The sequence below is a fragment of the Euprymna scolopes genome, chromosome 18 (assembly GCF_053919585.1).
Source record: "Euprymna scolopes isolate OS-2025 chromosome 18, ASM5391958v1, whole genome shotgun sequence".
NCBI classification, from domain to species: Eukaryota; Metazoa; Mollusca; class Cephalopoda; order Sepiida; family Sepiolidae; genus Euprymna; species Euprymna scolopes.
The window spans coordinates 97272481-97285180 of NC_136499.1; the positions used below are offsets into that span (position 1 = coordinate 97272481).

A 12700-nucleotide genomic window follows, 5' to 3' on the forward strand; every position below is an offset into this window, starting at 1 on the left:
AAAATAACGATGCGTTCGATCTTTTGTATAAGGCGTTACAAGAGTCTTTGATACGACAAAATTGCCTGCAAAAATATATGTTTTCATTTGGTTTAAGACCGCAAATGAACCATAATACTTGCCTTTTGCATGTAAACTTTTATTGTAGCTATTATTCGATAGTTTACAGGCTACAAAACCAATTTCGAATTGTCATGGGATAAATAGATACGGACCATTTTTTTTTTTTCAAAAGATACGACATGTGAAAGGCGCAAAGCATTATCAAAATATATAAATACAAATCAACTAGCGGTATTCACCTGGCGTTGCTCGGGTTTAGATATATTGCTAATCAGAAATTAAAAATAAATCATGTTTATAATTTCGGGCTTGGTAAAAAAAATTAACAAACAACGTTTGCAATATGAGGTCAAAACGGATTAAAAATGACTGCCACTTTTTTCCATGGCCGCTTATGATTTGAAATCAATTTTTGAACAATTTTATAATCGATTATCTTTTTAGTATAGTACCTATGCACTATTTGGCCCGCGTGTTGAAATAATATACCGTATTATTTAGAAAGTCATTCTTAACAAGGGGAAGGTGTTTTGTAACTATTCTGTACTGCCATCTATCTAAGAGTTTAATAATAAAAAAAAGTTACTGCAAATTTGAATTTAACTTGAAAATGCTATTTTAAAAATAGCGCGGGTCAAATAATACATAAGCGCCCCCTTTTTTATTAGGATATATAATTTACATTTTTATATCGAATTTCTTTATTTTTAATGGATATAAAAAATTGTGATTCGTCATCAGCAATGTCATTTTCCAGTATTTCATTCGGTTGACTCCGACATCATAGCCTCTCCCTAAAAATATCATTATCACGGTCGGAAATCCAAACCAAAGTTTGTAACTTCGGAGCTATTTAGGGAAAGTCATGTCTAATTTTAATTGAATTTAAAAAAAAGTAGACTATTATTAATTTTATTTATTGCGGACTCATCTTTTCTTAATTGTTTCACGATGTTTCGACCAACTATTCTTCTGGCCTTCTTCAAGTGGCGCAGTTGATAGAGATGTTGAATCTCTACGGCTCCATTTGAGAATTGTCTGAAGATAGCGGTTTCAATCCTACCCAAAGCAGCCCAGAGGCTTACTTGGCCAACACGTCGTGAGACGACAACAACTATGGAAGGCAGTAATTGCAATGGATGCAATCAGAGAATTCAGAGTTCCTATCCCGTCGCAGTTACCACCTGACGAAGGCCAGAGGAATAGTTGGCCGAAACGTCGTGAAGCAACTCATAAAAGATGAGGATAATGGTTCGCAATAAATAAAATTAATAAATAATACTCATCTCAGTGATGAATTCCAATTAAATAATACACAGAATATTATTATTTCTCTGTGTTACTAAATTAAAGGGAAACAATTTTCAAATGCGTCACATCATCGTTTAAATGTACCCCGGGATGTCATTGGGGTCGCGTGGGAGTGAGAAGGGGGGGGGGTTATAGATAACAACGACAACGTTACAGAATATACGTATAATACTGAAACAAAAATAAATAGAATCCAATTGCTTCGCAAATTCTTGATTTGTACAGAAAAATAAATCGAATGAAGTAGTGGTATCTTTTCCGGCCGTCCCGTGTGCTATTAATTGCTGTACTGCCCTCCTGAAATCGGCTTCCGGTTCTTTTTCAGGTCCGTGCACGTGTGCCGCAGGAGCGTCTTCTCCATGATCGTGCGAAGGTTGTCGTAGCGCAAGCCGCGACTGGCCTCCACTGCCACCATCTTCTGCTGGGACATGTAATACCATTTCGAACGAATGTTATGCAACTGCTGTTTCAACTTCTTCAGTCCTTTCACTAAACGCTGCATTTTCTTGCAAGGGCCAAGCTTTTTCTTCTTTTGCAGACACTACAAAAGACAAAAATAAATAAATAAAACAAATAAAAATAAATAAATAAAAATAAAAATGAATTAAAAAAAAATGAATAAAAAAATAGATAAATAAAAATAAATAAACAAATAAATAAAAATAAATAGATAAATAAAAAATAAGTAAATAAATAATATATAAATAAATAAATAAATAATAAATAAATAAAGAACATAAATCAATACTATAATGATACCAAAACTTGGGGATAGGCGATATCAATTATGTAGAGTTATATGAAGGAAATGTAGCTTGCTCGAAGCATCTCGTGTGTGATATGCATTTAGCAAAGTAGAAATAGCTGCTAAACAAAAGTCAAAAGTGAAAAAAAAAACCCCCCAAAAACAAAAAAAAAAAAACAAAAAAAAACAGTTGCTCTTGACAGGAGTAACTAACTTTAGAGCATGCGTACATACACATTTTTAGCTTGAATCCACTTAATTTTTTTTTTATCCGTCTGGCGGTAGCTCGGATGGTAACAGAGCACTTTGGACTTGGTAAAATAAAAAAAGATTGGCCTGTAAAAATAGCTGCTAAATTGTCAAAAAATAACAAAAGAAAAACAAACAAATATAACAAAACAAAAAAAACAACAACAACAAAAACAACAACAAACAAAAAACAACAACAACAAACAACAACAAACAACAAAAAACAACAACAACAAACAGCAATAACAACAAACAACAACAAACAGCAATAACAACAAACAACAACAACAACAACAACAATAACAACAAACAGCAATAACAACAAACAACAACAACAAAAACAATAACAACAAACAACAAAAAAAAAAAAAAAAAAAAAATAGCAACAACAAACACACTTAATCTTGCCAGGAGGAAATCAACTAACTCCAGAGCATGCGTATGTACACGTTTTTAGCTTGAATTCATTTAAATTTTTAGCCATATTTCTATCAATCTGACAATAGCTCAGAGGGTAACGAAGAAGGTTAAAGCGCTAAATAACGGCTATGTCTGGAGTGCTGAATGTTTTGGTTTCGATTTCAGCTATTGGCACCGAAGTCACTTTTTAAAAACTTTTGAACTCATTAAAAATAGAAAGTTGTTGATAAATTTATTGAAAATCACTTGCTTTTTTTTGTCGTCCCTTCTCAACACTGACAATGTTCCATTTCATTGCATATTAATGATGGAAAGAAATGGAAAATTGTCAGTGTTGTTTTTTTATAATGCATCTCCTCCGAGACGCAAGAGCGCAGAACGGCTTGATGTGGGTCAAATGGTGGCCTTTTATATCGACCATTGCAATAACTGGGGTTTAGCCGGTAAAAATAGCTGCTAAGGATTCAAAATTTAAAAATAATGAGACTTGGAAAGCGTATGTCGACTAAACATTATTTGTACGCATGCGAATATATATATTATATATATATATATATATATATATATATATATATATATATATATATATATATATATATACGATAAAGTCGGGTCATTTTTTTTAAAACTATTTCTTATCCATCTGACAATATCTCAAACGATAACGACTAAGGCTGGAGCGCTATACGGTATGGTTTCGATTCTAGTTGATGGTACTCAAGTCATATTATTATTATTACTATTATGTATTGGATAAAATTTCATTTATAAAGCCCTAACTTATATTAAGCACTCCTAAATAATATTTGTATTAACTCCATTTTATCAATATATTTAAAATTAGTTTAATATATATATATATGTTCTATTCCGAAAATTAAAATCATATGATACTAAAGCTTATGTTTAAAATCTTTATTCTGAGATTTTATATAAATATTATACACACACATTTGGTACGAATTTTTAATTATGCAAACATTTTTAGCTACACATTTTCCGACGGAATCCAGCTGAAATTCTTCAAGCCACCATTCAATTTGAAACATGCCTGTAAATGTGTAACCAACAATGTTGGTATAAATTACGGCTCTATTAATCATTGAGCACTTTTATATGCACACAGTAAGAAGTCATTGGATTATATCCTATACACATTAGAAGCAACATTTCAACAGTGGTTAACTTCCACGCTATTTTCCAAACGTACTTGAAAAAAAAAAACATAGGAAATATTTAGATTTTTCTAGTAGGATGCTTCTAGGGTAAAAAGAAAGTATAGCGCTTCTACACTATTAGAACGAAATTTTGTAGTCGATAATTGGAGTTTTCAGATAAAAAAACAATACTTTCTACTATTTTTTTGTCAATTCTAATAAATCACAATGGTAACTTCCAAATTATGCAGTCTAAATTACCTGAATATTTACTGAATTATTAAAGAAACAACTTTAATCGTGTTAGCAGGTGAAAAATTGTGGCCTTCTTGTTTTATCGAAATCGAAAATTACCTCCCTTTTTGAACTCTCCTGTGTTATGCATAAGCAAATACGATCGTTTTCTTCAAATTCTATTTTCTGTTTTCTTTAATAAATAATTTTCTACCTTATCGATTTTCGTAATTTTTGGATATAATCATCTTAAAAATACGAGGGATACGTAGATGCCATTGTTTTCATGTGAAATTCAGTATTACGATTTCTGAAATTTCGTTTTGATAGTGTAGAATCGCAGAAAGTATTTATAAATCCGACGATTTTACAGCGTTATAAATATTTATAATCGTTGAATAATGTCGAACAGGTAATATAGAAATATGAATTCTAAACAAGAAATACACTTATCTTTATGCAATGCTGATTGCACATACTGTTTAATTAAAAAAAAATGAAATGGTCTGTGGAATCTACACAGAAATAGATTCTACTTATTCAAAGTCAAAACCTAGAAGTGGTAGCCTCATTTTGATTTGAGATTATGTGATAATCCTTAACAAAGACTAATCACGTGATCGATTCCCTCCCCCTGCGTTGTCAGAGCGGTTATCTCTAATGGAGGGTGTTTAGTTCTCTCTCACTGCAAGAACTTGGACACCAGGGTCGGAAAATGGGATTGAGAAGTTAGCGCCCCCGATCAGGGGCATTCTGACCTGCAAAAAGTGCCCGAGCAGCCCGGTTGGAATTCTTTGGTAAGGGCACCTCAGGCGATTAGCAATAAACGAACCCCTTCTTAAAGAGAGAAAGCAAAGCCTGGATGGTGAACCTCGTAGAACTGTACAGAACTAGCAACAAACAGGGACCTGATCATTACAGGAATGGTCTAATCTCTGTTGATTTTTGGAGCCAAAGATAAAAATCGCGGACTGAATTCTACACAGTCAAGGTACGCCACATAAGTTTTAACGTAGATACTTACTTTTTCAATTGCCTTTTCCCCTTCTGGTATGGCTCGACTCGTTCCGATTTCCATCTGAGTTATGTTTTCCCAGATTCGGCGAGACATTGTGTTTGAAGTCTTTTCTGAAAATGGAAGACAAAAAAAAAAAAAAATATTCTCATAAAATACGAATGGAAGCAATGAACCTTTTAAATGCAACCATCACCGATTTGCGACCGCATAACCGCTCATAATTTCAACGGCCGTAATTCAAATTTGGCGCCACAAATTGACAGCCAATCATGTTACCGCATACGATGAATGTCTAGTTCCCAACTCGTAGCTAAAGTTTAGTGAGAATTTTTTTATTGAAGCAACTGACACTTTAGTTCACTGATGTAGACACACATACGACTTAAACTATTTTTAGCAGTCCTATCATTTACACAATGGCTTTGTTAAATTAAAACCAGTCAAGACAACTTAACCTTGAATTCCAGATAGCGTACGTAAGGCGCTGTAATATAAATTAGAATAGAGAAAAGATAAAATTACGGCCTACATGGTCGCGATTTTGATCCCTGGAGATTGTGTGCTGTGGGTCTAAGCCACACTAATGAGTTGTAATAACGAAACAGCTATATGTGGATATCCATCTATCTATCTATCTATCTATCTATCGCATGTGGATAAAAATGTTGGATAGATGTCAAATGTGACTTTGATCCGGATTTTGAATCTTGTGATCACCGATTGCCATAACTGATGGTACCTTTCCCGAGAGTTTAATGTTCAATTTCCTCGGTCTGATATTCACAAGCGACATGAATTGGAGTAAATATATAGAACATACTGTTAAGTCTGTTGCAAAGAAGCTAGACTTCCTCTACCAGATTAGAAACTTTGCACACCTGCCAGTATTCTATCTCGCTATTAAGCCACCATACGTACATGCATGGAGTATTGTTGCCACATCTGGGCTGGTGCACCAACCACTAGTCTCTCCCTCTGGCTCAATGAGCAAAAAATAAAAATAAATAAATACATAAAAATAAAAAAAAAATAAAAAAAGAATCTCGTACTTAAGAGATTCCGCATTGTTTACCAAGCTCCAGCCACTGTCCTATCACTGCAATGTTGCATCCCTATGCATGTTTTGTAAGTATTACCACGAATATGTTCGACTTAATTTGCTACATTTATACTTCCTAAACACAAATATCCCACAACACCAACAACCCACTTCTATCAGAATAAAAAAAATTGTGTTATCCATGATAGTTTCTTTCTTTCTTTAAACCGTTTGCCTTTGTGTAACAGAGTCGCTTACGCGTGTTAACAGCAGCAGCCGTATGCCATATATACAAATGACCAAGCCAGTGTGCGATGTAACGTCACAGCTGAGGAAGAGGAGAAAAGGAAAAAGTGGAGAGGAAAAAGGACACCATGTGGCAATGGCCGGAAAAAGGTGTGTGCCGGCATAAGATGAACATGTAGCCTTGATGGCTAGAAACTTTTAAACCCGCATCGAGACGACAGGGTATATTAACTACATGGCAGACAAAATAAACTAAGACTTTTAAAGCCAGATTACAATACGCTATTTCGAAAAGTACCATGAATAAATACCTTTCGTCTCAACCGAAAAAAAAAAACGAGTCTGATTACTTTTTTTTTTCCTTTGCGACTGTCTGCGTGCAACGTGTGGGTCCATATGTTAACATCTAACGACACCGTTAAAAAGATTAACGACAACATAACAGTTCGAATTTCCTTCCTGCTCCCTATTTCGCAGTCTGTACTAACATATTACTGCCCAACACCTCACCTAGGTTACTCCGTATTAATTTGGCCCTTATCAGAGTAGGTTATTACGCCTCAATGACAATTTACCTTATGTAAGGAAATAAAAGTAAAAACAACAATAACAAAAAAAAAAAAACGTCTATAAAGAATTTTTTTTACATCGCATCCATTTTCTAAAGTAATACAAAATATTGACCTAAAAACTGTGGAGTCTTTTTTTTTCCAAACTCAGTTTTCGGTACTTAGAAATGATTTATCGTCTGATACTCCCATTGTTGTAGTCTCAAATAACGACGAATAGAAAATTAATCCGGCGAAGTAATTAATTCGTTTTGAAACAAACAATTTAAGGCGGCGTTAGAAAAAAAAAAAAAAATGAATTCCAAACAGTACTTATTTGAAAACAATGCAAGGCGTTGCACACCGTTGAGAATTGCGCAACGATACACATTGTTAAAAGTAGTTCTCAGTTACGGTAAGCAGGCATTCAACTGTAAGGATTGCTAAAAAGAATTATAAAGCATCACATCAATTTAATAACTTATTAACTCTTTCCTTACAAAAATAAAAATAAATAAATAAAATAAATTATTACATGGTGGAACGAGAAAATTGTCGCCCTATAAAAGACTACATGATTCCATTTCCGTTTGATGAAAACCGGTTCTCTTTTTTGTTGCAAATCATTGGCCAGTTGGGTACAAATTCTAAGAGCGATAGGAGCTTTCTATCATGTCTGAAAGTGACACAATGTTCCACGAGCGAGATCAGAGATGTGCCGCTGTACAACTCAAAGTCTCTACCGATCCAAGTTATGTCAACAGGACCATTGCCAGCACCCTGAAAATGCAAATCCTGACACGTTTGACGCACAGCTCAACGAAGTTTCTTTTTTTTTTTTTTCACACAGTGATCACCACTTATCAAGGCCCGGAAGCCACTCAGGGATAAGGGTTATTGCAAGTACATTACGTTAGTGAGGAGATTTGCTGAAATGTTTACTTAAGGGGGCGGTTCATTAGGAATTTGTTAACATTGGACTTGAAGACATCCAAGTTGTAGTCCGGAGGGAAGCAGGCAGACGGAACAGAGTTCCACAGGCGTGCAGTTCTAAGAAAGAAGCTTTGTTCATGGAATCTGCGTTTTGATTTAGGCACAGATATAGAGTGGGGGAAATTTTTCACGGTGGATTCAGCTAGACGGGTGTTTTTCGTGAAAGATTGGCGAGGGGGGACCAGAGATTGGAGTTCAGACGAGCATCCGTCCACAGTTATGGTCTTTAATGTGATTTCAAGTGAGGGCCACATCATGCCCCCTCACATCTTCGAAGTTGACTTGTAAGTCAACACCAAAGTATACCTGGATGAGCGGAAGAGTGTGGTAATCCTCTAGTGCAACCAGGTGGCCGCTGGGTGTGGCAGCAGGACTTGGTACCGGCCCACAAGTTCAAAGAGGCCCAGCCTTCACTTCAGAAGGAGTGCTACGACTCTGCACCCTTCTCTCACTGCCCCTCTCCTCCCGCAATCTGAACCCGCTGGATTACTTCGTTTGGTCATACGTCGAGAACATCACCAACATGACCTCCCACAATACCAAAGCCAGCCTGATCGCCGCCATCTGCAAAGTAAGGCATGCTCGCAGTTCTGTACCCGTATCGAAGCGGTGATTGAGACTGAAGGCGGCTACATTGAACAGATGTCAGTTCTACCACATAATCAAGTTATCTTAATTGATTTTTTCAATAAAAGTTTTAAAATAAATTTGTAAGGTAAGGTTTTTTTTTTTTTATTTACGGCGACACATTTATTGTTCCACTATGTAAAAATAGAATGCACTAGTATGGGCGTAATAGTCAACAGTGTTTTTACTGTATAATCTGGTCGTTTTTAAGATTTCATCAGCATCTTGTAGGCCCCAGATTTATTTTGTTATTGAGTAAAATTTTGGCCTGAAAATTTATATGGAGTAGCTTTTAACAGTGACAACCTAATTAGCAGCAAAAAGTACTGCGAAAACAAATTCTTTGAAACTTTTAATTGTTCTCAATATATATATATATATATATATATATATATATATATATATATATATATATAGCATACTTACGAATCTCGGCAGATCACCAACGTTAAGCAACAACGAACCTGGCCAGTATCATATAGGTGACCATTTGGAAATAGTAGGCGATGTATGTATTGCACCGGGGCGTAGAAATTTCCAGGTTAGTATCTGAGGACACGTTTAGAAACCATTGGGAGAGATGCACCCTCAGTTTTCGTTAATACATGCATCTAAGAGACGGAAAACTGTTTTCAAACTTGATGTCTACAGTCTGTCCGTGATAATTGAGTGCGTCGACTAAGATTAAAAGTTGCTGCAAGAAGTATGAATGGTTATACACAAAGCCTTTACCACTATAAGACAAATTATCTGTGTAGATTTTAAACAATTTAATTGTTGTGTGAAGCCATACGTCGAAATCAACGAGAGAGTTTACACACACACACACACACACACACACACAAAGTACCTTAGACACTTTTTTTCGACTTGATGCATCGTCTGACAAAACGATAGAAAATCTCCACCCGGAAATCACATAGTTATGTGAATTCCGTCTGGGGTCACCTCCGACTCTTGATTGTCACTCAAACGTTTTCATTCAAACACGATCTTCGTTATGTAACAGAGGAAATAGGAGTTTTCAGTCTCTCTCTCTTACACACACATCTATATATATTACTACTGACATCCATATACATTGGAAATATCTGTTTTTCATCAAGCATTATTATTATTATTATTATTATTATTATTACTATTATTACTAACTGTACTCGGACACGTGTTGCTGTGGCTCAGTTTGTTTAAATGGAAAATAAGCAGAAAGCAAAAAGACAAAAGGTATGTTTCTTATGTTTAAGTTCTCAATACTTGGTGATTTGTTAACGGTTATTGCAAACGCCTAGTGAATTGTAAAAAGTGTACTATCTTAAATGAACATGGTATATCCGTTGAAGTCACTCAATGCACGTTCGCTGCTCGTTCTTCCTCAGGTTGGCAGAGGGGAAAACATGAAGGTTTAGTGTTACTATGGACATGTATGTGAGCACGCACTGGAAAATCTCGTAAATTAAAAAAAAATTTAGCCGACTTTCTTTATGTATGAGAGTAGTGTTTAATAAATCGATGGAAAAAATGATAATAAAACTGTTTAAAGAATAAACCCAACAAAGTAAGTAGGAGACCGGTGATAATTCAGAAGGAAGAAAGAAAGAAAAAAAAATTATGTAGGATAAGTTTTAGAAAAGGAAATAGTTTGGCAAACTGTTTTTTATTCAAATAAATTTCCTTATTTTCGCACATTTTTTAGAGAAAAAATATCGTTTCAAATATATTTAATGAGAATATTCGCTAACATTTTGGTGGTTCTTCGGTATTGTATGGAAAGTAGGAAATCGAAGTATTGATGTTAAAGTGAAGCCAGTAGTATTGAATGAATTGCCATGTCGCAGTAATAAAAATATCCCAAACTCACGAAAAACGATAAGGTAGAAATTAATTAAGAAAATAGTTTTCGAAGAAATTAGAAATTTTAGCTTAGTACTATTAGGATTGTGATGGTGTTTACGGCACATGCCAGGTGACAAAACAAACATAGCCGAAATTATTTTTTCGTTAAATTATGGAAGACTTACACTAATTGTGACATGACAATTAGGTAGATATTATTGAAATTGAAAAAAAAATTTAAGTAGTTGTTAATGTGTTTTTAATTAAAAAATCAACTATTCGGCTGTCGGATTTCGCTATAATAACGAAGAAGCACCCTTTTTACCGCCCGACCTGTAAAAATATAACCACAATAGAAAATAAAAATCTACTATGAATTTAGTGAATATATATAAATTTGCATTTTGTATTGTTTATTTACATTTCAAACAAACACGAACACAAGAGCCATTATCGAAGAGAAATACGCTCAGAGAGAGAGAGAGAGAGAGAGAGAGAGAGAAAGAGAGGGAGGAGTAACCAATGAAGACACAACAGAATAGGGAAAAGAAGCCCGACAGCCACACACACACACACACACACACACACACACACACACACACCTGTAATGACCTAAGCATTAAAGGAACTTGACGCAGTGAGAAATATGTCTCTTAGTGACGCCATAATTAAATTTTAGAAACCGTTCGTTTTATAAAGAGAAGAATTGGATTCTGGAATATGAGAATTTTCCGAGGTTAGTCAATCAGAATGAAAGGACTTTGGGGAGGGAGCTTTTATTATTTATGAATGGGAAATTGGAAAGATTATGTTAGGTCTATGTATGTATTATCCAGTTACGGTCGCGGAAATCAGCGAACTTGTGAAACATGTAGAATTCGTCCTGGAGACACTGGTAGCAGTGGTAGAATTAAATATTCAGAGAGAAAAATAGGGACTCTTTCCTCTATAGATGTTACGATTGTGATGGTATTGCTCCTAGGGTGCAATGTAATATCTTAATATCACGACTGAATGTAACCAAAATAATGTTCGAAAGCCACATAAGATAGTGGCTATTAGTCTAGAGGTATTAAATCTGTATGTGGCATCTGTTGTTGCAAACCTACGATACTTTTGTTCAGAAGAGAATTTCTGCAGTCAATTTAGTATATATGTGGAGATTATTATTATTAATAATAATTTTATTATTATTATTGTTGTTGTTAATAATATTATTGTTATTACTATTATTATTGTTATTATTAATTTTATTATTATTGTTATTATTATTAATTTTATTATTATTGTTGTTATTATTATTAATTTTATTATTATTGTTGTTGTTATTATCATTTTTGTTATTACTATTATGAATTTTATTATTATTATTGTTATTGTTGTTGTTATTATCATTATTGTTATTACTATTATTTATTTTATTATTATTATTGTTATTATTATTATTTTTATTATTATTATTAATTTTATTATTATTAATTTTATTATTATCATTTTTTATTATTATTTTATTATTATTATTATTATTATTATTTTATTATTATTATTATTATTATTTTATTATTATTATTATTATTTATTTTCTTCTTATTTTATTATTTTATTATTATTATCATTATTATTATTATCATTATTATCATTATTATTATTATTATTATTATTATCATTATTATTGTACATTAGATAACACAAACTAAACAATAGTGATGGTAATAGTTAAAAAAAAGAAGTCCGATGTTAGGATGTAGCATAACGCGGACGGATATATGCAAACACCGAGCTGTGAGCGAAATGACGTCACGGTAAGGTAAGGAAAAAGTAGACTATAAAAAGGAGAGAGCACGCTCAAGAAGACGATCACATTAGAGACGTGGATGATGTTCGAGAGCACTTTCGAGAAGACGATCACACGAGAGAGATTATAGCCTTAATGAGGAACCACGCGTGGCGGGAAATGGAGAAAATAAATGTCGTGGTTAGAAAAAAGGTAGTTTGAGTTATTTTCTGTCTTGGTCTCTTTTGCGACGTAGACTGCATACAACGTGTTGGGTAAACGTGTGTAAATGTGTAACATTACAGCGATGAAAATTGTATTGGCATGCATCGATGAGAGAGCTAGTAGCAGTGCAGCAGGCCCAGTATTGCTCCAACAACCGAGTCAAGTAGCTCCTCGCAAACACTATTTTATTAAAATACCGCATTTTTACACACGCATAA

The 12700-nt window shown here is 34.0% G+C and overlaps 1 protein-coding gene across 1 annotated transcript in view; it reads right to left on the reverse strand.

The window, feature by feature from the left end:
• Window positions 1-483: 483 nt before the first annotated feature.
• Window positions 484-12700, reverse strand: part of LOC145297701 (uncharacterized) — a 246704-nt gene continuing 234487 nt past the window's right edge. The window contains exons 6-7 of the mRNA XM_080143901.1: window positions 5204-5307; window positions 484-1915 (exon numbers count right to left, since the gene is read on the reverse strand). Of these exons, the coding sequence (XP_080000027.1) occupies window positions 1652-1915; window positions 5204-5307 (368 nt within the window). The 3' untranslated portion in view covers window positions 484-1651. The remainder of the gene's footprint in view (window positions 1916-5203; window positions 5308-12700) is intronic.